Below are 26790 nucleotides of genomic sequence, written 5' to 3' on the forward strand. Positions count from 1 at the left end.
AAAAAATGGACCGGCACATCCAGCAAGTGAAAAGAGGTACGATAATTAAAAATCCAAATCCTGCCAAAATTAAAAATCAAAAAATAAATACATGTGAAAATAATTTACTTAATGATGGTAGGGTCAGTTCTATCCTTACAGAATTTGGAAGGACAAAATTACACAAAATTATCTATATAACTGAACTCATTGTTATATGCAAATAAGGTTGTTTAAAAGTTGGCGGAGAGTCTGGGGACCATTTGAGCATCCTGAATAGTTGGTAGTGTTATGTCTCTACCGTCCCTATGCAAACCTACGCCCTTGCTGTGTAGTATTTTGTACAGTGTTTTCAGGCGAGAAAAGACGAGGACAAAGTCAGTCTCAGTTTCATATAATTTTTAATGCTACAATGGTGTTGTGACTTAAGAGGCAGCGCCTATTAATTTTGTTTTTAAAAGCGTTTGGAAAAACAGACCTTGCTACAGCCATAATCGTAGTTGACATTTCGATCACATTAAAGAACAATGACTTTTGAACAGTCTTTTTTCTTCGTTTTTTTAAATCATATGGAGAAATAATACTATTCCTTATCTAGGTTGTTATGTTATGAATTGTCAATTTGGATTTGTGTGTAACAAATGTGTTCAATCCCTTAAATGTAAAGGCAATGACAATAGGTACAGTACAGTATTTTCTGTAATGCTCTTCAAGTTTAAAAAAATATTTTTAAAAGGTTGACAAATTCTTTTATTTTCTTATGCGCAACAAATGAAATATTGGTTAATTTTCATAATTCAATATTTGACTCAGATTAAAGAAATGGTGAACAAGAATGCATCACTGATTTTTGTGTACTATATGAACTTATAAACTACAGTATGTGACCATTTAAAACTCATTTATCTTATTATCAACTGTTATTGGTCTTCTTCTCCTGGTGAGAGCCTTTTCTTTTGTTTTCCAGCATCTTCCAGCTCACATTGAACTGTTGGATCTGTAGGCTGTCCTGCATCCTCTTCTGCAGCTAAATGCACATAGATGACATTTAGGAGACACAACTGACACTGCTTTAGTAAAGAAATATGTACCCGCTCCAAGACGGCCGTGCTCACTGCTTCCTGATTAAGATCCACTGATTCAGTCTTCGGCAGCATAGTCAAACTCACCAATAGTGTCCTCATGGGCTGAACCACTTAATCGGAAAGAAAGGGGGAAGAATATCAGATTTTTAATTCCACTAAACAACTCCCTGTTAATGTTTTTAATCTTTATTAACCTGAATTTTCTTCAAGGATTAGTATAAACAAGTTCAAGACCATTGAACAAATACCCATGTAAAACCAGACTACTATCTCGCCCACACATAAGCGTTTGGCCAAATCGATTCCAATAAGGGCAGCCTGATATCAGATCCTTGTATTTAAAATCTGAGTAAGAGAAACCAGGGTCCACACCCTTGCCTTACTTTCTCCCCTTATGCTCGGGCTTTTTTGGCCTTCAGTCAGGTTGCTGTAATTTCCATAGTGAGGATAAAAAACGTACATAAAATGTCATCTGAATTATATCCTAACGGAAGAGTTCTAGTCTGTATTCATCGTTGGGTCATTGTGGAGTAAATTTCGATGTCCACTTACCATGATAGCAAATAAAGGGGAGTTGGGAGTCACAGTTGTGGTTCTTCCACTGTGCTCCATTACTAAAGTTGGCCACTACACAGACGTCATTGTCACTCTCACTGGCAGGCTCTCCATTTTGCCAGTGTGAGAATGCAAAGCCACTTCCATCCGACCACTTCCATGAGTCGCGTTTTAGGCCGAGCCAGGCTTTGTGCCGACCAGCGAGCAGGAGTTTAATTTTGTGGTTCTCTGGCTCGCTGCTTATGGTAGCCAGCTCACTCTTGTTCCCCTGGCAGGACGACTGGGCATCGTACCAGGTCAGGTTTTTTTCCACGAGGGTGTAATCTCCATGAGACACAGGGAACACATTCTTTTAGGTGATGAAGAGAATTGTGATGCACAAAAACGTACAAATCAGTGAATCATTTCAAAGAAAACTACGCCTTTGAAACGTGATGGTAAAAGAGACAAAAGCAATGCTGTAAGTGTTTGTTTCTTTTTTACTTTAATATTTTTTGGGTGACATTTATTTAGTTAATGATTTTATTTCGGGAATTTTACGCAACTCCGCAAACTTCAGGATCAACTGACTGGCAGACTTTCAAATCCTACCAAAAGGTGAACTTAGTAACTAAACTAGAAAATGCCATTTCTGGGGAATATGCATGTGGGCACTTTGCTCTCACTTCCTGTAGATTTTTGGTCACTTCCTATTAATTTTAAAGCATTTTCAGGTCACTTCCTTTTTAACTCATTGGTTGCCATTGACTGCGCTAGACGTCCAATCGATTTTGAGTGGGAGGGGCAAATGAACCTTTTCCCAGTCAAAATGGATTTTGGGGCATTTCTGGGTCACTTCCTGTTCATTTGTTACTTCCTGTAGATTTTAGGGCTTTTTCAGGTCACTTCGTATTGAGATTTGGTAATTTTTTGCCATTGGAAATATATGAGGATTTTGGGGGGGTCATATTCCTGTGAAACTGTTGTACAGACCTTTTTTGCGCCCTGATCCTGATTTTTTTGCATTTGTAAATAATGTGAATCCAATGAAAAATGTAGGACAGGGTATGTCTCGAAATTTGGACATGTGTTTTCCTCTTGAAATGAATGGGGCTTTAAAAAATGTGTTTTTGCCGCAACGTTAAGCGTTAGGGGCCAAATCGAAAGAGAGCCTGCATCATGTGAATATTTATAACATTTCAAAATTGGATTGGTGGAAATCAGCTGTGCAGCATCCCTGCAATGAGTGGAAAATTAGATAACTAACTTACATGTTAACGCGGAAACCAACTCATGGATCGACTGACATTATTCTAATTATTCTACGTGGGGTTTCGCACCACCTGCTGCACATGAGCACTTTTTGAAAAACTGTGCACTTATGGAGAATTCCAACTTTAAGATTCCACTGCACATGCCAACTTTATGAGTTAAGACAACATTGGATAGATTTGAATGAAGACGGAACATCTCACTGCAGATGAATGGAAGCTGTTGGTCGCACTTAACGTCATGCCAGTATCCCTTGTGGTCCATCAGAACACAACATTCTCTGTCCTGCGTGTCGTTTGGTTGTTCGGGATTCCACTTGCTGTAGTTCAGGTCTCTGTAGAAGGTCTGCCCCAACAATGACCACTTCCAGCGTGGCTCTCTGGTGGACAGGCCGATCCAGGCGAGCTGCGAGTAAAGCCACAATTGACTTGTTTTATTTTATTTTATTTTTTTTACATTTAGAGTCATTAGGGCCAAGCATAAATTATTCTTTGTGTTGTGAAATAACATGGACACTTCTAGATCCTGCCGAACAGGTGTTACAGAGCAGAGGGTCCTTAATCAAGGCAACTTTGTCTTGGACAGGGAACCAACATAGGCAGACGCTTTTTGCAATATGTTTTTTTTTTCCCACACCATCACAACGGTGGTTATTTGCCAAACCCTTCACTTTGACATCCAAACGTAACTTAGGTGAGAAAAGGAAGCTTCCTAATGTCAATAGCGGTGCCAAGTCGGAATTTATTAAAAAGTTGGAATTGGCTGTGTCTGTGGTGTACCACCGTGTAATTATGGCAGACCATCTTCTAAAGACCATCTTTAGAAGTAAACAAACATTTCAAACGATTTTCAAGCTTTTTATTTTTTAAACAATAGTTTTGTAATATATTGGGTTACTTTTCCATGATGGTGGTGTAAAAGATAACCTTTATATACAGTATCTATTGAAGAATAAAGTTCTTTTAATTCTCTTGAGGAACGGGAGATGACGACACGCAATTCAGGAACAAAAAGTAAGCACTAATCACTGCAGCTAAATACATTTAATCAATGATGGTCACTGCCTCAAAGTGCCTTCCAGAAGATGTGAAGGAATATATTTTATTCGCGCTTATAAAACACATTACTGGTGTGATACTATATTCATTTGTTAGGCTATTCATCCAGGTTCATGTGTTGTATTTCTTTGAACATAATACAAAGAGGTTCAGGTAACTGTGTTATCAAGTTTTCCCTCCCTTTTGGTGCCAGCCACGGTCATAATTTCAAGATCATAAGCTGTGGAAAAACACCAGAGTTGATACTTCAGTTTCATTCTCGTTTTTCTTTGGTATCGTTTCACAGTAAGCATCCAGTTTTGAGAAACAACACCAAATAAGGCACTTCCTAAACAGTTGCTATTCTGAACTAACCAATCACTGCATGCCATGTACTCACTCTCTGCATATTCTATTACTATGTATTATCATGTGACTTTGTCAATAAAAAGGGTGAACGATGGAAAAAAGAGTTGGAGAGCGATCCCCGTGCACGTAAAACGAACTCGAGTGTCTGGATTTGAATGTGAGCTTTTTCTCCTTGCGACTGTCCTTAGAATAGAATACTGGTTGTGTTTTATTTCCTGACAGAAGATTCAGTCTCGACCACTGATGCCAGCTGACATGTCAACCCCTTATGTAGCTCACAAGAAAGTGGAAAGTTACTAGGCAGCTGCTGTATGTTGTTATCTGCCTACAATAACCATGGGAGAAGAGCTCTCACTTATTCCAGACACCTAGTGAATAACACAAACAATACGGGGATGAATAGACCAAGTAAAATGGCCAATTATGAGGGAATACATACAGTATATCTACACTATACAATAGAATATGATGGATTTCTTTTTAAACTCATTGGCTACCATTGATGGTGATAAAATCCAACCCATTTTAAATGTAAGAGTTGGCACTCAATCAGCACTTCCAGCCCTCCCAGTCAAAAAGAAGAGTCCTTGTTCATGCTGTAGAAAGACAAAATTTCATATGTGTCTAATGTTATCATGAGTACCTGCTCTTCCTTGAGTATCGTCTCAAGGTCCTCTATGTTCATCATCGTCTTTACATCCTCCTGATCTTGCACAGCGGCGAGGTTATGATGTTTGTCTTTGCAGTGGCGCAGGGCCTCGCTCTGCGACATTGTCTGATTAACAACATAGAAGACCCGGCGAGCGCTGGAGCATAATGCACACTGGCCTAAAGAAGAGGAAAACATGTTAAATTGGCACGTTCGTCAAAATATTTACACATCCCAACAATTAATTCCTTTCCTGATGCAACGATGGCCACGACCAGAAGAACTTTCTCCATTGCTGTGGTCCAGTGCATCACCTAAAACTCTTGTTCGGTCTCCTTCACTTAATTTGTTTTCATGCAAACTAATAACAGAAGGTCTTCCCACTTCCCCTTTTCATGAATAGAGGCCACACTATGTTATTGAAGTTTAGTCATAAAATGCCTTGCAGTAAGCTTTCAAAATTTATAACATAAAAATGTTCTATGAATTCACCATTGTCAAAATGAACAGGTTCTGTTGTTTTTATCAAAATGTTGCCGTGAGCTATTAATTACTCTCAAAATACTGTTATTTTTCAATATTTTCCCCATTAAAAAACAACATCATATAGATTCTAATTTAACGCAGCTGTTGTATCTACATTTGCTTGTAATTAATACGGTATTCAAACTGAATGGATTCAGTATGTTTCACAATTGTTTTGGCATTTATCCGTTTCAGGTGAAACAAAAGTAAATAAATATCTATGACTGCTAATGTTTACCGTAATAGTAAATTCATGCTAGCAGTTTGTGAAATATTATTATTAGTATTTTTTTAAACATGGCTAATGACTGAACAATTACCATCTCAGTATTTTCTTTGTCATTATTTTATCTATAAATATTTTACTTTTCCCCAGTGTCTAATAGATTAAATTGATAAGAACAATTGTGTAATTGGGTAAAGCTCTTTTAATGTGTTAGTATTTCAATATAATGTTCTGCGTCAACAGCAGCCGCGTTGACGCTGACAAAAAAGAAAACATTATGAAAATCAGTCGAGAATTGCTTAAATTCCAAAGTGATTGCATATGGAGGACCAAAGCTGGCAAAATGACATATAAATAAATGACTATAAACAGAAAAATAAGAAATGAGAATAAAAAATAAAAATATAAAAATAAATATGGAAATAAATACATCTTAAAAGTAAATATAAAAACTTTACTTATAAATATAAATACAAAAATAAGAAATAAGACTAAACAAATTAAAACACAAAAATAAATGTGGAATAAAATAAATACACAAAAAAAATAATAATAATAATAAATTGTTGGGTTTTTAAATATGTGGTGCGTTTTTATTTATTTATTCATTTATTTTCAGTTTTGACAGGTTTGGTCCTCCATAATTTCCAAGAGAGTCTGGCTGCAGCCCGCCTCTCTCAGTACCCTGCGCCGCTCGTCTCAGTACCCATCCCGCAGACAGGAAGTGACGCAATATAGCAGCTCTCAGACCGGAAATGACAACATGAAGCTGCGCTGGAGCTCCGAGCTTCCGGTTTTATCGTAATAGTTAGCGTCCATTCGAACGTAAATACTAGTTTACTTTTCTTTTCGCACGTCTTTTATTTTCGGTTTCAGCATCACTCATTATTATTTAAATAATCATTTATTTATATGCTCCTTAAATTGATTTGGTGAAATCGGGAGATTAACTCTTTAAGCGCGGTCAGTTTATTAAAGCCTGCTGATTTTACCAAAATGAAAAACACGGTTACAGTACATCAAAATTAAAATACACACTACTGCAATAAAGGTTTAATTAGTGACTGAAAGATCGCCTGTGACCTATCACAGTGTGTACTTTAGTTTGTCAATTGTAAAATATACTCCAATTGAGAATTATTACAAAATTGCTGTCATCCTTACATTTTTATGAACGAACACATTAGTATAGCTTCATTACAATTTAATGTATCAAAAACGTAATATTCTCTCAATGTTGCAACCAAACCAATTTTGTCTTTCATTTTGCTACTTAAATTCATTCATGTGGGTGAAGATCCTAATTAACTAATTCAGAAACTATATTAAACTTTCTGCTCCAGGAAAGGCAACTTTATTTCAAACAGAAATGACAAAAGTTGTCATGTGTTAGTTGTTTTTTTTTTCTTTTATCCCAGACAATAGTTGTAGGTTGTTTTAATTACCTGACATTTTTCGGCAAGCACTCCCGCCTTCATCACAGGTAATTAAAACTACCTACAACTAACATCTGAGATAAAAGAAAAAAAAACAAAAACTAATTCATAAGTGTAGAAAAATGAACTCAATACAACCAGTTCTGATGTGGTAAACTTTATTTTTTTAGTTTTATTATTTTTTATTATTATTGAGAGAATAGATATTTTCTTTAGTCAACAATCTCCTCAAAAAAGGTAAATCCATCTTCCAGATGGTTGAAACAGAACTTGAATGGCTCCAAGACATTGTAGTTCGTGCTCATCCTCTTCCATCTGCAGGATGCTTGGGAACTCCTACTGCATTGATTTTTTTTTTTTCCCCCTAGCCCTGTCCGAGGCTTTTGTGCTGTCTTGCACAATCCTTTTACCAAAACTGTTCATTGGAAAAGAGAAAGAAAAGCTATTTGAATATTACATAAGTAAAATAAAAATGATGCTTTGTTAATTTTATACTTGATTTTTCTTTTCAGGCATTGCATTAAACTAGGTATATAAACAATCTTACCATTTTTTCCCGCCATATCTTTTTGGAGTGGGCCACCACTAACTTGAAGGAGCTGTGGTTGCACCTCTTCCTAAAATAAATCAGTGAATAAAGGGGGGCATGTTCAAAAGTGCGTAAGAGTAATGGACACTAAAAAGTCTTTAAAAGCTGACCTCAGCAATTATATTCAAATTTCACTTCTGTAACTGATAGACTGGTGGCACTTCACCCTGCAGTAATGCTTTTGCCTCATCTGTCCAATGGGCAAACTCTTTCCTGTGGCTCACATAAGTTGAAAAAATACAAAAATAAGTATTCCACATTTTCCAACAAAGAATTAAGGTGCTGTGCACCTACTTTCCTATGAATGCCATATCAACAGTTTCAAAGACTTACCATGCACCCAAGTTTGAAATTGTCCGCTATCAATATACACCACCACTTCCTCAGAGTTGGCATATCAGTCTAACAAAAATTAAAAACAAGTGTAAATAAAGAATAACGACAAGGATATTTTGTAGCCCAATTTGAATGATTCGGTGAACTTCATTTTACAATGGTTAAACTCAAAGAGAGCATCCAGAACAGTGCAAAGAGCATACTACAAATGGATAAATGAATACAAATATCACAGAGGACAAAATTGGACAGTTAAACTCACCTACCATCAACATGAAGATGCCACAGTCCTTCCCCTATGGCTATCCCGGAAAACCCTAACGTAAGAATTTAACCGAGTCACTTCCTTCAAGTTTTGAATCAATGAATATACACACTTTTACAAATACCTCTATTTCACTTCCAATTCTCTCTTTCCATGTCCCCCTGTTGATTGACTGTCAACGTTTTCTGCAATTGAAAATATAGGTTCATATTAAATACAGTAGTTAAACAATTACAAACGTGTTTCCATGCATAAGAACACCAACCAGTCAGGTTTAAATGATTCATGCAAACAAAACAAGGGCGTAGGTTTGCATAGGGACGGTAGGGACATAACACGACCAACTTTTCAGGATGCTAAAGTTGTCCCCACCAACTTTTGAGCAACCTTACTTGCATTATATTCGTCCCTACCAATGTTGAGACCGGGCCAACGCCCTTGAAACAAAACATTCGCAATTTTAGAGTGGCATTTTAGAAATTTGCTTCAAATGATTGGATGAATCATCTGGAGTGCAATTCTGCTTTAATTGAAGGGGCAACATAAAAGGATCGACTGGAACATACCTTCAAAACCAAACAAGGCTATTCTGGATCATCATGGAAACGCCATGCCAATATGAATGGATACTGAATTTCATTAGAGATAACAATAGTTCCCTGATCTCATGATTGGATCTGTTTTTCTTCCCACAAATAATTGGAATTTGGATCATTTAATTTGTTATGATTTGACTGTTCTTTGAAAATGAACCAATGCTCCAAGTTGTAGTTGTTACTAATCAGCCTTACAGGCAAATGCATGTGTGGGTCACATCCTGTAGGCTTTCACCATGTTGCAACAACATAGGGGTCAGCCACAAATATGGTCCTTCCCTGAAAAATACATAATCTATACACACGGACATATGTTATATAAATACAAACGTACGCAGACACCTACATGAGCCCATACAAGCATTCTGTAGGCTACATAGTTAAAATACCCTACACACGCCAAAAAATACTTTTTTATATCTTTGAATGAGCTACTTGTTAGACAAGTTATAAATATGCATTTCATATCTGCAAAAAACAAACACAAAAAGTTACATTTTACTTAATTGTACAAGTGACATTATGTTCTTTAGAGAAACTAAATCCTCAAAATTCACAGTTGATTCCATTTCATTGTTCAGGCCAACGTTCCAAAAGTCAGCACGTGTCAATCAAACTTTCTTTTTTTAGACAATCAACACCATTTCTGGCCTCTTTATATTCAAGATTTGCATAAGCTAATGAGAATGTTGATTGGTTAAATAAACAAAGAGTAAATAATCAATTATGTCCAATTGTTAACTAATATAAGGGATAATAAGCCTATCCAGATTTCCACTGAGCACAACATTTGTCTCAGACATAAAAACATACCAGCCGTTCCTGGGCAGGATGAGTTTGAACCGTCCACGAAGCTCGGCATGGTCTTATATTGTCACCATTGGTCCTGTCTGCACAGTGGGTTTTACAGTGTTCGATGTCTATCAAAAAAAAGTGTTCAGCACAGTCCAAAATCTAAAGTACATTACTACTTATGCTACTTACTTCCATTTGGATCTCTGTGACATCCCTGTATCTGCATGGGAAGACTACCATTTGGGGGTCGTGATTTAGTTTCTTCCCAATGGGGTGGTGATCAAGGAGCTAGTAAAAAAAAATAATAATAATGAAAAAATATATAGCTAAGCAGAGTAACAATATCAAGAAAAAATTACAACCTTGTCCTATTTGGATCATGTGACAACATTCAAACTACAAAGGACCAGACAAAACAAATGAAGGTAAAACAACAATACCATACAACAACAAAAACAGCGAGCTGCGAATTGCAGGCATGTACATAATGAAAAATAAGAGTGCAATATAATGAAAACTACACAAAGAAGACTGTTCATTGAGGGGGAAAAAATGTAAAAAGCATTAGCAGCATTAGCCAATTCGCTGCTGAATTCATCAGTACGTATTAAACAATATAAGTAGAGCAAAGTCACATGCAGTTAGTAAAGGAAGACATTATTTAAATTACATTAAGAATACTAGATATAAGTACGGTCTTTTCAACTCAGAATAAACACTTCATATTTTCACCGCAAGTGTTGTTTAACTATTTAACATTTTTAAACATGCATACGCTTTTAAAAACTTTTTTTCAGTGCGGCCACTGACCGTGCTTTCTTCGCGAGAGGTGAAATAACGTAACTTGTTTTCGTCGCAAGGGTTGACGACATTTCCGGTCTGAGGGGATTGAGAGCTGCGGTATTGCGTCATTTCCTGTCAGCGGGATGGGTACTGAGAAGAGCGTGTCGGCGCAGGGTACTGAGAGAGGCGGGCTGCAGCCAGACTCCTCTCATAATTTCACGCCCGTGCATTGGACTAATAGAAAAGTCACCCCTTTCAATATGGCCGTAACGTAGACGTGTCGGTTAGCTGGGCTAATAATATGGATATCTATGTTTGAGACATATGCATGGAAAGCTCAGGTTATGCGAAATGATGTGTGCACGCACTTTGCACAAACAATTCATTCTAATAAAACTGGTTTTGAATGAAGCGATTTATAATTTCTTTTCTATGTACTTGCAAGGTTGCCCCGACCAATGTGGCCGTCACGTACGGACTTCGCTCAGCCGGTATGCGTCGTCTTGTCCTAATGACAGGCATATCTGTGTTTCATGAAGTGACATGAGAACAACTTCCGCTTTCGAAGCACCAAGATCTCGGGACGTTGCAAAGAAGAGAAAGGAGATTTACTTGCTGTAATTTTGTCGGTTTCTGATTTTATACTCGTTAGCTGTTAGCAGACGTTTAGTTGCGTTGCCGCCAGCCTTCTTTTTGAGGTATTTCTTGTTTCCAGCTGCCATGCGCGATCCCGTACGCACCGCACTCTTTGTGTGTGTGTTCGTCAGCACAGCGGCCAATCATCAGTTTACCGAAGAAGAGATGCACGATGTCAGGTACGCGTGCACGCGCACCTTACAAATGCTACGTTGCCAAGTTACAGGAAGTAAAAAAAAAAATCACATTACCATACGATATCCAATATTCATCGTGAAAGCTTATCAGTGAAATGGGCACTAGATGGACATTCAGAATTAATATTTTGAATACAAAGCACGTCTCTAGATTTGTCATTTTAAAATGCACAGCAAAACAACACATTTCTTTTTTTTTCCTCTTTTTTCTTTCTTCCTTTTTTTTTTTTTTTTTTTTTTTTAAACCTGTCCTATTCAGCTGTTTGACACGGAGAATGGAAGTCTAAGTGCCCGGTTGGTCTGAACAGTTTCAGTTAGGGCTGTCAAACGATTAAAATTTATAATCGAGTTAATTACAGCTTAAAAATTAGTTAATCGTAAAACCATTTAAAAATATGCAATATTTTTCTGTAAATTATTTTTGGAATGGAAAGATAAGACACAGGACGGATATAAACATTCAACATACGGTACATAAGTACTGTATTTGTTTATTATAACAACAAATCAACAAGATGGCATTAACATTATTAACATTTTGTTAAAGCGATCCATGGATAGAAAGATAAATGTTAGTACAAGTTATAGAAATTTTATATTAAAGCCCCTCTTAATGTTTTCATTTTAATCAAATTTGTAAAATTTTCAATCAAAAAATAAACTAGTAGCTCGCCATTGTTGATGTCAATAATTACACAATGCTCATGTGGTGCTGAAACCCATAAAATCAGTCGCACCCAAGCGCCAGCAGAGGGCGACAAAACACCAAAAAACACAAGTAACAAGTAAACATTACACTGTGCTGTTATTTTAATCTGTTTGAGCAGGACACATGCGTTAAATGCGTCAAATATTTTAACGTGATTAATTTGAAAAATTAATTATCGCCCGTTAACGCGATAATTTTGACAGCCCTAGTTTTAATGTTTCACAGTGAGAGTATGACATACTCCCATTGTGAACATTCAACATACCTCGTTTATAATGACAGCGAACAGGAAGGGGTTATGGGGGAGCAGAAGAAAAGGAGCACGAGAAGAAAGAAAAGAAACACAAACAACAACAAGAAATACATTGAACGTCTACACTAACTACTAATATGTTGGTGCTATTGTCAGCTAGATGTATATCTGGTTGACACCATGTGGGGGGCCTGTTGACCAGGGAAAGAGGGGTACGGGGGTGAGGGAGTCTATAAACTAAGTGATTGAAAGGTGTAGGGTGTACACAAATCAGCTCTGTGACATAGAACCCAGTAATCGTGTGAATCCCTTGTGGTAGTAAGCCCGTTGGTGAACGACCCTACGTCGCCCCACCGCCAATCCTGGCACCGGGACCCCCCTCCCGAGCGCGCCCTATCACATCCAGTCACACGCGAGCCCCACCAAGCGCGCGACAGGAACCGGAAAACAACACATTTCCGGTTCGATAGAATAATTTCAGTGGCAGCATAACCAGGGGGGGACTAGGGGCACAATTCTTCCGTTTTTAAATGGCTTTGTTTTACCCCTTCTCTCATTTTTGACAAGTATGTTTCTTAGCCCTTATTTATTTTAGGTGGTGTCTAATATTATCGAATTATATGTAGGCATGTGCGGGCATGATATTTTGACGGGATGTACGGTATCACGGAATTGCAATTATAGTTCTAAAAGGTTTTCTTATGAGATGTATGGATTAAACAGAAAAAGATTCCCATTGAACTGCATTATTTTTCCCACAACATATTTGCAAATTGGAACATGAATATAATGTTAAAATAAATAAATTAACACGAAATAACTGAATTATTTTGAATAAAAATAAATAGAATTTATAGACTATAGCCACAGCTCAAGTTGCTCAAGATTAGAACAAAAAAATTATTTGCCTTAAAAAAGTAAAAACACTTCTAAATAAAATTTTAAATATATACTGCATATATAATGCTGGCACTTCTCTGACTTTAAAGCACCATCTCAACATTTTAAAATTAATTTCATTTTCTACATATTTCTCTCTCGGTACAAGTTCTGATGCAGGAATGTGAGCTTGTTTATGTTTTCTGGGTCAGGTTTGGAGAGGTCAGGTGAGAGGAAACTAGTTAGCTGTCTTGGCATGCTAACTAGCCACATTATTTGCCTTGTTAACAAGCGTACGTTTTAGTATTTGTTTTACCATCGCTAGAGAAACTAAACACGCTGAACTCTCGTAGCAGGTGGGAAACGTTCATGACAGCGTTTACAGACCTTCAATTTTGTGCAAAGTGACAATTGATGGTCACGTAAATGTGAAATCATGTTTGCGGTGTCACCCCCCCCCCCCCCCCCCCCCCGCAACCACCCTCAGCAAGCATGTCTTGAACGTTTGCTGTCCTTCCTCTTCCAAGCCGCAGCTGTCTCTTTTTGATAGCCGAAGTCTGAGCGACTGTGTTTTTGGGGGTGCGGTGGAAAAAGCTCAAGTGAAGTTTCGCCACTTTCTCGTCTACAGCAGACAGAGTAGCGTTACTGACAGACACAGCAATGACCAGAGGGGGAGGGGTGAGCGCTGCCGCTCCAGACACTTCTAGCTGCATTTGTGGGATATGAAAATAGCGAATACCGTACGGTATGACGGAAAATTTTTCTGGTTTTGAAACTGTGACGTTTTCATAGCACGGTAAACCTTGAAACCAGTAACCGGCACATGCCTAATTGTATGTTTAGAGATTTCAACACCATAGTGAAGCCCTTGCTAGCCCACTACCGATTTAGCCTGTTTAGCATTGGTCAAATAAGTCCTAGGCCTGAAACCGTGGCAGATATGAGGTAAATGTGCTACATTTGAGGTGTATAAACATAGCAAACATTGCGTAAATATGTACTTTTTGAAATCTTTCAGACAACGAATCAAAGGTATGTTCTACCACGCCTACAACAGTTACCTGGATAATGCCTTCCCTTATGATGAACTCCGCCCCCTCACCTGTGATGGGCAGGACACTTGGGGCAGGTGAGTTCAAGGTCTAATGCTGCATTCAAGGAAGGTCAAAAAGCAGACCGACAATGGACAATAAATGACACAATTATAAAAATAGATTATCTGTATCTATTTATTATTAAATTAATTTAGTAATTCAAAACCACTACTCGTAACACTATAAGATTTTTACTGACGTTGCGTGAGGATATGCTGCTATCTCTTTGCATGAAGTTATCCAATGATATTCTTTTAGTGGTAGAAATAAAGCAAATTACATACCTTACAAATATATATACTGTATTTGGCAGTATAGTTACATATTTACGGGAAGGAAAATTTGCTGGAGGTCAAAATGTCTTCCGGTGACGAAAAAAAAAAAAAAAACTTGTCGCCATCAGCCACCTTTGCTGTTTACATTCGCTTGGAAAGCTTTGAGGTCGCAACTGGTACCATCCGAGTGGGATAAGTCTGACTTCCCACCTTCCTCGAATGCAGCATAAGTCGCAGTTGTTAACTTGTTTTACATCACTATAATCAACACCTCCTCTTTTTTCCTCAGTTTCTCGCTGACACTCATCGACGCACTTGATACCTTGCTGGTGAGATTGAAAATGTGCTTCCTGTTTTCTTGCATCCTGCTCATGTGTGCTTTGACACTTTTTACATGGTGTATGAAGGTGCTGGGAAACCAAACTGAGTTTCAACGCGTGGCGTCACTTCTTCAAGACACCATCGACTTTGACATTGACATCAATGCCTCCGTCTTTGAGACAAACATCAGAGGTTCGTGGTAGGGATTTCCCGATCCGATCACATGATCGGAAATGGGGCCAAAGGCGCCATTTTTCAGAGGATTGGAATCGGGTGAAAAGGATCAGGTTTTCGATAAAAAAAAAAACATTTATGTTTTTCTGCTTCATGCTTGTACAGCCTCTCACTCTTCCTCCTGCTCCTTGCTTGGTCAGCAGTGCACTGGAGCTTGCTTGTTAAAGTTAGGTGGTGAAGCTTTGATCTGGCCAGAGAATCTTGGCAGCGCTAGCTTCAAAGGCGCCAAATGCGTCAGTCATTGTATAGCTAGTTAAACACTAGCGGTAGTGTGCCGTGGCAACTAATTTTGTGCGTGTGAGTGGCTGTTCTCAGCAACGTGAGCAGATTTTTGAGTGGGCTCACTCGATGAGGCATTTAAAAAAGACAAGCATTTTTCTACATTATTAAAAATAATTTACATTATGAAGGTGGCACAGTGGAACAATAACGTTTTTAAAACATTTTTTTTTTTTGCACAACACTTTTTCGGCATCACATCGGGACTCTGTATCGGCAGATTCTCAAAATCAGGTGACTTGGGTGCAAAGATATGTGATCGGGACATCCCTAGTTCATGCAAGTGCCACATCAACTGAGCTTTTGAAATCTTATCTTAATAAGGTGAAAATTTCACTCAGTGGCATAAGCAGGGTCGGACTTTAAAGATGGCCTGGGGCAAAAATGACACTTTGTCAGGCCACCAATACACTTCAGTCCACAGACGTTGATTCGGGTACTGCTACGGAAAGCTCGATGCTACCTGGGCCGAACCATGAGCCAACTAGTTTTGGCTGGCTAGCTAGTGGAGAGCTGCTTCTAAGGCAGTAACCATCACTGATATGATGCCAATAAGCTATACTTCTGACATGTATTACTACTAAACAGGAGAAGATCGAAAACAAATGCTACAAATAAACTCACACCTCAGAAACTTTCACCCTCAATTTTGCAGCGTAAAGATGTACTTGTTTTAAGATGACCTATTATAAGCATTGAGAAAACAGAAAAAAAACACCTCAAATTTGCGTTTTTGAATGTTCTTCACCTTCAGAACTTGCTTCTGTGCGAGCTTGCAAACATGATGTTTTTCTCTGTGTCCGTCAGTGGTGGGAGGTCTGTTGTCTGCCCACTTGCTCTCAGGCCGGGCCGGCATGCACCTGGAACCCGGCTGGCCGTGTTCTGGGCCACTCCTGAGGATGGCTGAGGACGCCGCCAGGAAACTACTACCTGGTATTAAACACAAACTCACACACAGTGATGTATCAAAAATCTGGTTTTGGTAAAACATTTGGAATCTAGATCATAAAAACTAAAAACAAACATGGCTACATTGTCCCCATGTCTCTCAGCATTTGAGACCCCTACCGGAATGCCATATGGCACGGTCAACCTGCTGCGGGGTGTCAGTCCTACCGAGACACCCGTCACCTGCACCGCTGGTGTGGGGACCTTCATCCTGGAATTCGCCACATTGAGTCGACTTACCGGCGACACCACGTTTGAGGACACCGCACGTCGGGCACTGAGGGCTCTGTGGAAGACCAGGTCGGACATCGGACTGGTAAATGTAAAACGTGTAGGCGAGTTTAGTAACACAGTAAATGCAGTTATTTACAGTAGTAGCGTGTGTGTGAAACAAGAACAAAGGTTTGACCGTCACTTTCACACTGAAGGTTTTCTCCAAAGGTACAATACCTAACCACTGTGCATGCTATCAAAATGTCAGTTTTAAATTTTGAATCTTTACTACAATTTGGGGGAGGGGGTGGCAGTACAGTATTACTTAAAATTTATATCTCGGCATAAATTGAATCCTAAACAGATACAGCATAATTCGCTATATAAATTTAGCATACGTAACAGGGGCGTTACCAGGGGGCAGGGGGGGGGCAGTGCCCACCCACGGACACGCTCTGATAACCCAAGGAAAACTGAATGTAGTACTAACGGCAGTCTGGGCACTGCGTATGGTATACCATTCATATAGTACTGATGTGTTCTAAGTTTTAACCTTTGCGTTGTTACCTCGCCTTTCACCTTTAAAAAAAAAAAAAAAAAAAAAAAATGAAATGCTTTTGTTCCTAGGGGGCGCTACACACATTTACGCATTTTTTTCCTTTTACATTTTATCAAAGTTTTCACCAGTTCACCTGGCTGTTGAGTTTGGTGAGTTTTGAAGCGTTCTGTGGCGGTCAAAGTAGGGCTCAAAGTGTCGGCGGGACAAAGAATGACTCCTAGGGGGTGCTACATAGTGTATTTGGAATGTCTTTACACGGTATCAAAGATTGCACCTGTCTTGACCTACCTGCCAATTGTGGTGCATTTTGAAGCATTCTAAGGTTTTCAAATTGAGCTCAAAGGGGCTGCGGAACAAAGAATAACTATAATAATAATAATAAAACTGAGGAACCACAATAGGTTACCTAAAAAAAACATTGTCACCTGCATGTCCTTACTGTTCAGTTATGAATGTGTTGTAAGTCAAATGAAATCAAATCAACTTTTATTTGTTTAGACCAGCGGTCCCCAACCTTTTTTGCACCACGGACCGTTGTTATTTGGGTCTTTTTTTTTTCACGGACCGGTGTTCTGACAAATTTTTCAACCCATCAAAAATTGCAACGATGCGGTTCTGCGCTTGCGTAACGTTAAACATAGCCGCAAAATGCGCAAATGCAGCGATTCTAAAGTAGACAATACAAACTTTCTTGAAAGAAAGGAATATTAACTTAGTTTGATCATGGAAGGACTTGTAGAAAGGTTCTCCACAGATACATCCTGCCATGTTAGCTCCACACAACAACTGCACACCGCTCTCACCATTAACGACTTTGCCTTGTCGTTAAGCATTAATTAAGAAGCCCGTTTCACAAAGATACGATGTTGGAAATTGTAGCAAGGTTTTCAATGCTCTCGTAGCGATGTCAGGATATTCCGGAATGACTAATCCAGAACCTCGGTAGAGTTGTTGTCTCAAATGTACGTTTAATAAGCTCGCCGTCATTTGCGATCTCTACAAGTTGATCCTCCTGTTGCACAGACATGCTCGAATCACTCGGTTTATTCACAAACGGGTCACGAATCCACTCCTTCGCAGTTCGTGGGTCTTCGAGGTTGTAGGCTCGTCAGATGCCCTTTTCGCCGTAAAAATATCTCCAAAGACGTCTGTTTTCCAGTCATCTTCGCTCGTGTGGGGGCTAATTATTTCCGGGAACAGATGTGCTGCGCCCGCGGCCTAGTAATACGTTATTATCGAGGACAAGCGCACATCGATATATACACAAACAAGATGTACTGCTAGCAGTCCAATCAATTGATTTCTATGACGACATTCTAATCTATCCCGTAGTATTATATCTAGAGTAGACAGGGATATTGGTGTGTTAAGCAGGGGGAAAGGGTTAATTCGGCCAGGATTCGGTCGTTATTACAGGCATGAAAATCTCTCACCTTTCGGCGAAATTCGCCGTTTTGAAGTAAAAAAGGATGACCTACGTGAATCGTGTAGATCCGAGGAGAAATTTTTTAAGGGGGGGGGGGGGGGGGGTCGGGTGTAGGCATGTGCCGGTTACCTTCACGGTTTACCATGCTATTAAAACGTCGCGGTTACAAAACCACTAAAATTTTCCGTCATACAGTAGTACTTAATCGTTATTTTTCATGTGTCAAAAATGCAGCCAGAAGTGGCTTGGCGCGACAGCGCTTACCCTTTCCCCTGTTTGATGCTGCGTGTGCCAGTGACGCTATTCCAGCAAACCCAAAAACAAGCACTCCAAACGCAAGGCGTACTTTTCTGCAATTTATTGATCTCTCACATCGTGGCAACTGAAATATACCAAATGAATACATTTAAAACGTTGTACGTATTTTTCCAAGTGTGAGTAGCATCAACAGTTTAGCTTAATGAAAAGGTTAGCCCAAAAAAAAAAAAAAAACACACATTTTCATTTCAAATTCAATACACAAAGTTACTAAAAACTTACAAAGACGAATGATAGGCAAGGCTTAGCAAGGAGAGCAACTTCATTGAGGTTAAACACAGCCGCTGACAGAGAAACAAGTTTGAATGCAGGAGGGGAGAAAAGAGCGTCAAAGATCGTTAATTATGACAGATGATCTTGTTCTAAGCACAAATTCACGTTCGCTGGAAGAGGAGAGGTCTGTCTCCCAATTTTTTTTTTAGATGAATGCATTTGCCAGCATATTGAATTTGGTGAGTAATGGTTTCAATCGTTTTCATATTTTGCGTTATGACAAGTCCAGAGCTAGCCAAATCTCTGGTGAAAAAAATAGCTCCCGTTAAGTTAGCGTCAAGCTTGTGTATTTAATGGTAATATAAAAGCAGTGTTGTCAGTAACGCGTTATGTGAGTAATGCGTAACAGTAATCTGATTACTTTCTTTCAGTAAAGAGCAATCTAACGCGTTCATTTTTCTAAATCCGTAATCTGATTAAAGTTACTTTCCTTGATGCCTGTGCGTTACTATTTTGTTATTGCCCCATAATGTATGTATAATGAAGAATACTGTAGTCATGGGAGTGACATCACGTGTCACATTTTCTAATCGGGGATGGAAAAAAAACAGGTGACGTGTTTTACCGTGAGCCGTGAGCGCTGGGAATTTGCGGTCAAAACAACATAGCATTGCTATCTCGCCAGGATGCAATTAAATAGGCAGGAGATATACTACAAACGGCTGCATTTGCACACTGGAAACACAGCCATTACTTCACATTTTTGTCCAGTAAAGATGACAAAAATATCTCCTTGCGCTGGCTCTAAAAGACTGTTGACCGCTAAAGCATCCAATCCAAGCACCACCTGGAATTACAGCACAACGGGTAACAAGACAGCCAGGACTTTTTGATACTGCTCGTGCTCAATCCTCTGTTCAAGCTCAGTTGTTGTTGAGGGTTTTGAAAGCTTAGGTTTAAAGAAATTCTAAATATCCATCTTGCCTCCTCAGCTGTAGTTTTGGCTAAGCAAAGCAAACGGCTGTCTCTCAGGTGCTGTAGTCAAAGGATCTGTTCGAAAAATAATTTGGACCCATTATGAAATACTTTGAAGGATTCTTATTCATTTCATTCATTTTTGTTATTTTATTGCTCTAAAACTTTTATAGACAACATTTTAATGGTCATATTCAATGGTCAAACTTTAAAGGGGAAGTTCAGAATTTTTTACATTAGGCTTAATCTTTGAGTTAGCCTGGGTTCAATTAGTCGCTGTAGTTGATTTGAACAAATTCTGTGCAGTTTGCCAGTTATTTGATAGTTTCAGGGCTTCGGAGTGAGAGCGCGAGTCAATGGTGGTTGAAATCAACTCCTTCAACTAATTAAACCCCTGCTAATTTGAATATTAAGCCTTATGTGAAAAATTAAAATTGTCAAATTCGCCTCATGTTTCGCCAACGGAGGACATTTTGGCAGAACGCCGGAACATATTTCCTCCACACCCTTCTCACCTTTTTAACCCCTGACCCATTTTCATGCCTGTTATTAAATTATTGGGGTGGCGTGGCTCAGTGGTAGAGTAGTTGTCCCCCAACCCAGAGGTTGTGGGTTCAATTCTCAGCCCTGATGAACTCGTCTAAGTGTCCTTGAGCAAGACACTGAACCCCACGTTGCTCCTGCGTCACCAGTAGGTGGGTGGCGAGATAGTGTAAAGTGCTTTGAGCGCCTTGAAAGGTGGAAAAGCGCTATATAAGTATAACACCATTTACCATTATTTCTGTGCGGCCCGGTAGCAAATGCGCCACGGACCGGTACCGGTCCGCGGCCCGGCAGATGGGGACCCCTGGTTTAGACCAAATCACAACAACAGTTATCTCAAGGAGAAACCAAAACATTTTTTAAGGTGCAGTAGCCCTACGCTGGATTTCGACCTACTTGTGCATTGTAGCTTTTTTTTTTTCCGCCCCCAACCCCCAGGTATGACTAATGCCCACCCACACCTGGCATTCTGGTAACACCACTGATCCGTAATGTCTTGCCAGTCTGACTCTGCGTCTTTTTTTAAACAGCCCTTGTTGAGGATATTCCTTTGTGGGAGCACCTACAGTATAATCCTCAGATGTTTGCTGATTTGAGTTGTTATGTATTTGTAAGCAACATGAATTATGTTTGTGTTTGTTGGCTTGCAGGTGGGAAACCACATCGATGTAGTCTCCAAAAAATGGGTGGCGCAGGATGCTGGCATTGGTGCTGGTGTAGACTCCTACTTTGAGTATCTGGTGAAGGGTGCCATCTTGCTGCAGGATGAGGAGTTGCTGAACATGTTCACAGGTGAATAATGTGACCCGTCTGTCACTTGCAGAAATAGGACTGACATGATGTAGTGATCCTTTGGTTTGACAGCCTATGACCGGGCCCTTGAGAACTACACGCGCTTTGATGACTGGTACTTATGGGTGCAGATGCACAAAGGTACCGTATCCATGCCCGTCTTCCAATCCCTGGAAGCGTTTTGGCCTGGCCTACAGGTAGCCACGCCCTCCACACCACGTTCACGGGAAATGAGGGGAGCTCGATCCTTTACAGGGCTTTGTCTTCTTTACAGACTCTGCTCGGCAATCTGGACAGCGCTGTCAGAACCTTCCAGAACTATTACTCTGTGTGGAGGCAGTTTGGAGGTCTTCCCGAGTTTTACAGCATCTCGCAAGGCTACACAGTGGACAAGAGAGAGGGATACCCACTTAGACCCGGTCTGCCTTGTTTCCATATCTTTTTTCTTTACTTTGAACATGTCCTGTTCAGTTTATGAAATACTAAAGGGCCTTTACACTGACAAGCCACATCAGATTTTCTCACACATAGGTCCTCAAAATGTATGTCATTTACCTTTATCTCGCCTAATTCCTCATGGTTTTTTTTCTTTAATGCGGTGCAGAGTTGATAGAGAGCGCCATGTACTTGTTCAGGGCGACCAATGATCATACATACCTGCAGCTTGGCCTGGATGCCGTCGAGTCCGTCGAGCGGATCGCTAAGACACCATGCGGTTATGCCAGCGTGAGTGCCTCCCGGCAGATACGGCGCGAGGACGTCGGTCGGTGCTGATGGCGTGTTTGTGCTTTCAGGTAAAAGACCTGCGAGACCACCAGCTGGACAACAGAATGGAGTCCTTCTTCCTGGCTGAAACCATCAAGTACCTTTATTTACTGTTTGACCCCACCCACTTCCTGCACAGCAACGGGGCAGAGTCGTGGGTCGAGGGTGGGCCGGATGGCCGATGCATCCTGAACTCGGGGGGCTACATCTTTAACACGGAGGCGCACCCTCTGGACCCGGCGGCGCTCTACTGTTGCAGCCGCCACCGCCATGAGCAACAAGAGCTCCGGGATATTCTGCTTGGCCTATCACAGCCCATAAAAGAACACAGTGACCAATCGGAAGAGACTTATCCAAACGGCCAGTCAGAGAGCATTGCGCTGAAAGCTAGTGAGCGGAAGACTGCCCCTCCGCTGTCGTGTCCTGTTCAGCCTTTTAGCGCTCGACTCTCAATCCTTGGACAAGTTTTTTCTGATAACACATGACCTTGCGTGCTGTGAGAATTCCTCGCCAAATGGACATCACAATACATTATTTATTATGACTGTGTGTTTGCTTCATCAACACCACGAGGGGGCAGTGCACCCTAGGAAAACTCCTTATTTTCCATCACTGTCCATGGTTCCTTCTTCACACTCTGTTCCAATTACATGCTCCCATATCCACGTTTGCCATGTCACCTTGTGTGTTCTCATACCCTTTATTGTTTCTCGCCACATAATTCAATTATTTTCCGGTTTCCTCCAAGTCATATCCTCCAGAGCTTGACATTTCTTGCGTTAATCCCGGTTATACCCTTCTCCCCATAGGCGGAGATTGAAGGGGGGCAGTACCCCCCCTCCCGGAGCCCGCAATGTCATTGCATGTAATTGATTTTACTATAAATTAAATTAAAGGGGAAGTTTAGAATTTTTGGCATAAGGCTTAATCTTCTAGTTAGTGGGGATTTAATTAGTTGGCGGAGTTGATTTGAACAAATTCCATGCAGTTTTATGTTTCAAGGCTCCACAGTGGCTTAGCTAGCGCGAGTTAACAGTGCCTGCTTAGCCTACCAATAAAAAACAACATGCACACATGAGAATCACAGATAATCTATGCAATAAATAATGTTGGCTATGTTTTTAGGATAATGTTAAAACTTAAATTGCATGTCAATAATTGTAGTATGAACAGTAACATTTGTAATCCAGCAGCTCTGCAGGGAATAGGTTGTCTAGGCAAACAGGGTGGAGTGATGTCACAGATTTTTTTTGTGTATGTGTTTTGTGGGAACGAAACACTCCCCAGCAGACTAAGCACAAGTGGCCGAAGCACTCCTCTTTATAGTGGTTGTATTACGCATAAGAAAAAAAACAAATATAATGAAATGAATTACAGCAGTTTGGCCACATGGGTATTTCGAACAACGACGCATTTTCAATTTATTTGTTAGGTCTCACTCGCGCTAACTCAGCCACTCCGGAGCCCTGAAACTAACAAATAACTGACAAACTGCACGGAATTTGTTGAAATCAACTCCGGCGACTAATTAAACCCCCGCTAACTCGAAGATTAAGCCTAATGTCCAAAACTGGGCCATTTAAAATAAAGACCTAGACGTAAAAATGTTGTCTATAAAGGTTGTAAAGCAATAAAACAACAACAAGGAATGAAATGAACACGAACCCTACAAAGTATTTCATAATCGGTCAAAATAACTTTTCAAACAGATCATGTGACTAGCACCTTAGAGACAGTCCTATGGTTTACTTAGCCAAAACTACACGTGAGAAAGTATTTTAAATTTCTTTAAACTAAAGCTTACAAAGGCTTCAACAACAACTGAGCTTGAACCGAGGATTTTACATAAACAGTGTCACGATGTAGTATATACATGCGTACATACTACATATACTTATATTGTAAGTTGATTTTATTGCTGACACTGCTTTTTGGGGTCAGCATGTTTTGCCCCCCACCCCCGCTCCCTCCCACAAAAGTCAAACTCCGCCTGTGATTTTCACGCCACCCAATTAGGGTGTGGTTCTTTACTCGTTCATCTTCATGACTCCATCATGAAACTCCCCCGTGTTTGCTCCAACCATGCAGATCAATGCTTTGAAAGGGGTAAATTCTGGCAACAAGTGAAACAAAAAGGAAAGAACCTCAAAGACTTTACACTTGGGAACACAATCTTTGTTGATTTACTGTAGGTCCGACAGCTGTCCATAATATTTGGCTGCGGCATCCAAAACTGACGTCGGTTTGTAGCCATAGGATCCCTGTTGTCTTAAAACATAGTGCTTGTTTTACAAAAATGATATTTTAACAATGAAATATGAAAAACACACATGAATGTAATGTTTAACTATTGTTTTAACAAAAGGTACTGCTACTGTAATTACAATTGCGTGCAAGAGTAACAACATAGGAAACTGGGGGTAAAGTTAACGTGCTAGACAAAAACATTGCAATTTTGGAAGCAACTTGCCAATTTTAGCTTTAATCAGCATAAAAATCTAACAACAGATTCCCCCCCCAAATGGTTCCCAGTGTGATTCGTGGCGTGGAGGAGAGAAAGGTAAAAATGTTTGCCTTGGCAAAGCTACAACAAGCAAAAAATGAATAAAATGGAAAGGGTGGTAGGAAGTCACTGCTGCGGTGATTGCAGTACTGTGTATTACACGTAGGATAAATAGGAGGAAGAGTGGTTGGATGTCAAAAAAATAATATGTGATCCACCAAGAGTTGTTGCCGACTTGCCGTTTCTGATGGTGGCAGAATCATCACGCCTGTGTCACTTAAGTTGATTCTGAGAAAAGCAAGTGGCTGGCATAATGTTGCTGATGAAGGGTGATGTTAACATTCTTAGCATATTGGTCAAACTTTGTTAAACATTTTCTTACATTTATCTTGATTAGCAATTTACTGCTGTTATTATATTGGCTATTTGATTTCAAAAGTAGTGTAATAACTAAACTGATTAATAGTGACTTGCAAGAAAGAAGAAGGCATTGAGACCAGGGGTGAAAGTGGCAAGAATTTCTTGCCGGAACTCCCAGACGTGAAGGTCGCCACGGAGCCAGAAATGTTATTCTTTTTAATTAATAACTTTTTTTTTTTTTTTTTTCATTGTTGGGGGGGGGGGGGGGGGGTGAGGGGGTGGGGGTCAAACCTGAAATGCAAAGAAAACTGTTTTAGCACAGTTATTTCTATAAATCATACAAAAACTGATTTTCATTCAAAATTGTATTTTTTCAATGATTTGCGAAATAAAAGGTAACAAAAACAGCAATAAGCCCAACCTCCATCTCCTAATTTTTATTTTGCATTATTTTCTCACATTAACTACTTAAGAACATAGGATGTATATTAAAATTGAAGTTAATGTAAAGATGTACTTTTTTTTAATAATAAAGATATAAGTAACATACATTCAGAAAAATAACTACAAAGGACTTATATTATGCAGAGCGAAATGGAATATATTTTTAAGATCGCGCAAACATCGACTTTTTTGAATTATAAGGAAATGAATAAGTAGCCTAACATAAATGAACAAATATAAGTCCAAGCAAATAAAACTAAAAATGGTAAGTAAGCCTCCTCAACTCTATCGTTGCTCTTAAATATTTGATCCATTTTATGTTGCATTGCCCTTTTTTTGTCGCACCAATTCAACAAACTTTTTTTCTTTGCTGTTCCAGAAAACATGCACATTTGAACCAATCAGAGCTAACAATCTCTGCTGATCACATGTCAGTATGTCAGCCAATTGAAACGATAAATGAGTCCAGGCATTTTGCCTTGCTGCGTGACGTAACTCATCATCATCAGACTCAGTTAACTGCAGCAGCTGGGGAAACCTCCATGCCGTCCGTGGAATAAAAAAAAAATTAATATCGGTTGAAACGGATTACGCTACAGAAGCACTTTTTTATGCCTTCTGTTAACACTTGTGTAAGTAAATCTGATGTAAGTAGATTGTTTTCTTCTTGGAGATGAAATGCATGTGTGGCAGCTTAGCATTTTTTTTGTTACATAGCGTTTTGACAGTTGCCATCATATTTTCAGAATCAAAGCACCATGTAGCAGGACAGCATTCCGGCGCTGAATCTTATACCGGAACTGCGTTCCTGACCGTTCTGGCCCACTTTCACCCCTGATTGAGACCAAGTCACGATTACGTCCAAGACCTTGAGGATTTGAGTTGGAGATCATAACAAGACCTTCAAAATCAGTTCTTGAAACATGAACAGTTGGAAGTGTAAAATGCTTTTGATTACTTCATTTTGAAAATGACATACTGTATACAGTAATGATTCTCAATGCTTGTTTATATAGTTTAAAAGAAAAAAAGTGCCGGAGAGAGTCTTGCCCATTTCAGATAGCTAGTCTGTTTAAATATAACATACTTCACTTAACAGAAATATATATTTTAAATACAAAATATAAACTAGTCTGTGACGGTCTAACACTCAAAGAGCCATTTTGACCCAGTTTCCACAGAAAAGACATCACTGGAGCTATACATACATAAAATGTAGACGTTTGAAATTGCATCAGCACGGTTTCATATACAGTATACAGTACATACTGTATATATACAGTGCATCACAAAAGTGAGTACACCCCTCAGATTTCTGTGGATATTTGAGTATATCATTTCATGGGACGAACACTGACAAAATGACACTTTGACACAA

General features: G+C 39.5%; 2 protein-coding genes and 1 long non-coding RNA gene across 16 annotated transcripts; 1 reads left to right on the forward strand and 2 right to left on the reverse strand.

Moving 5' to 3' along the window:
• Window positions 1-374: 374 nt before the first annotated feature.
• Window positions 375-11271, reverse strand: LOC130911794 (C-type mannose receptor 2-like). 3 transcript variants are annotated; one of them, XM_057829337.1, is made up of 6 exons: window positions 11093-11271; window positions 4920-5104; window positions 3074-3275; window positions 1617-1943; window positions 1095-1174; window positions 375-1006 (listed from the first exon to the last, which is right to left on the reverse strand). In XM_057829337.1, the coding sequence occupies exons 1-6, from the start codon at window positions 11196-11198 to the stop codon at window positions 893-895; spliced, it is 1014 nt and encodes a 337-aa protein (XP_057685320.1). In that variant the 5' UTR covers window positions 11199-11271; the 3' UTR covers window positions 375-892. The 3 variants fall into 3 exon arrangements, with proteins under 3 accessions (XP_057685320.1, XP_057685319.1, XP_057685321.1); XM_057829336.1 differs by having other exon boundaries at window positions 1071-1174; XM_057829338.1 differs by having other exon boundaries at window positions 1071-1174; window positions 11089-11235.
• Window positions 7235-10544, reverse strand: LOC130911795 (uncharacterized). 11 transcript variants are annotated; one of them, XR_009062474.1, is made up of 10 exons: window positions 10504-10529; window positions 10056-10089; window positions 9883-9981; window positions 9712-9788; window positions 8427-8487; window positions 8304-8354; window positions 8035-8103; window positions 7812-7920; window positions 7660-7729; window positions 7235-7527 (listed from the first exon to the last, which is right to left on the reverse strand). It is a non-coding gene; the product is annotated as an uncharacterized LOC130911795 (long non-coding RNA). The 11 variants fall into 11 exon arrangements; XR_009062468.1 differs by having other exon boundaries at window positions 9712-9818; XR_009062472.1 differs by lacking the exon at window positions 10056-10089 and having other exon boundaries at window positions 9712-9818; window positions 10504-10544.
• On the forward strand, window positions 11022-25219 carry edem2 (ER degradation enhancer, mannosidase alpha-like 2). Of its 2 annotated transcripts, none has more exons than XM_057829333.1 (11): window positions 11022-11291; window positions 14169-14279; window positions 14809-14848; window positions 14927-15032; window positions 16161-16286; window positions 16406-16623; window positions 21199-21340; window positions 21413-21537; window positions 21615-21759; window positions 21945-22066; window positions 22135-25219. In XM_057829333.1, exons 1-11 carry the CDS (start codon window positions 11197-11199, stop codon window positions 22588-22590), a joined length of 1686 nt encoding a protein of 561 aa, XP_057685316.1. In that variant the 5' UTR covers window positions 11022-11196; the 3' UTR covers window positions 22591-25219. The 2 variants fall into 2 exon arrangements, with proteins under 2 accessions (XP_057685316.1, XP_057685318.1); XM_057829335.1 differs by having other exon boundaries at window positions 16406-16617.
• The last annotated feature ends 1571 nt before the right edge of the window (window positions 25220-26790 follow it).

Source organism: Corythoichthys intestinalis, chromosome 2, assembly GCF_030265065.1.
Source record: "Corythoichthys intestinalis isolate RoL2023-P3 chromosome 2, ASM3026506v1, whole genome shotgun sequence".
In the NCBI taxonomy this organism is placed as follows: Eukaryota; Metazoa; Chordata; class Actinopteri; order Syngnathiformes; family Syngnathidae; genus Corythoichthys; species Corythoichthys intestinalis.

Bases quoted from the DNA above. Each gene is read 5' to 3' on its own strand.
- edem2 (XM_057829333.1), top strand. From the start codon at position 11,197: ATGCGCGATCCCGTACGCACCGCACTCTTTGTGTGTGTGTTCGTCAGC. The intron at 14,849-14,926 runs GTGAGATTGAAA...TGGTGTATGAAG, and splicing joins ACGCACTTGATACCTTGCTG to GTGCTGGGAAACCAAACTGA. The intron at 16,287-16,405 runs GTATTAAACACA...CATGTCTCTCAG, and splicing joins CGCCAGGAAACTACTACCTG to CATTTGAGACCCCTACCGGA.
- LOC130911794 (XM_057829336.1), bottom strand. From the start codon at position 11,198: ATGGCAGCTGGAAACAAGAAATACCTCAAAAAGAAGGCTGGCGGCAAC. The intron at 5,105-11,092 runs GCAAGTAAATCT...CCTCTTCTTTAG, and splicing joins CAGAAACCGACAAAATTACA to GCCAGTGTGCATTATGCTCC. The intron at 1,175-1,616 runs GTAAGTGGACAT...TTTCCGATTAAG, and splicing joins CCCCTTTATTTGCTATCATG to TGGTTCAGCCCATGAGGACA.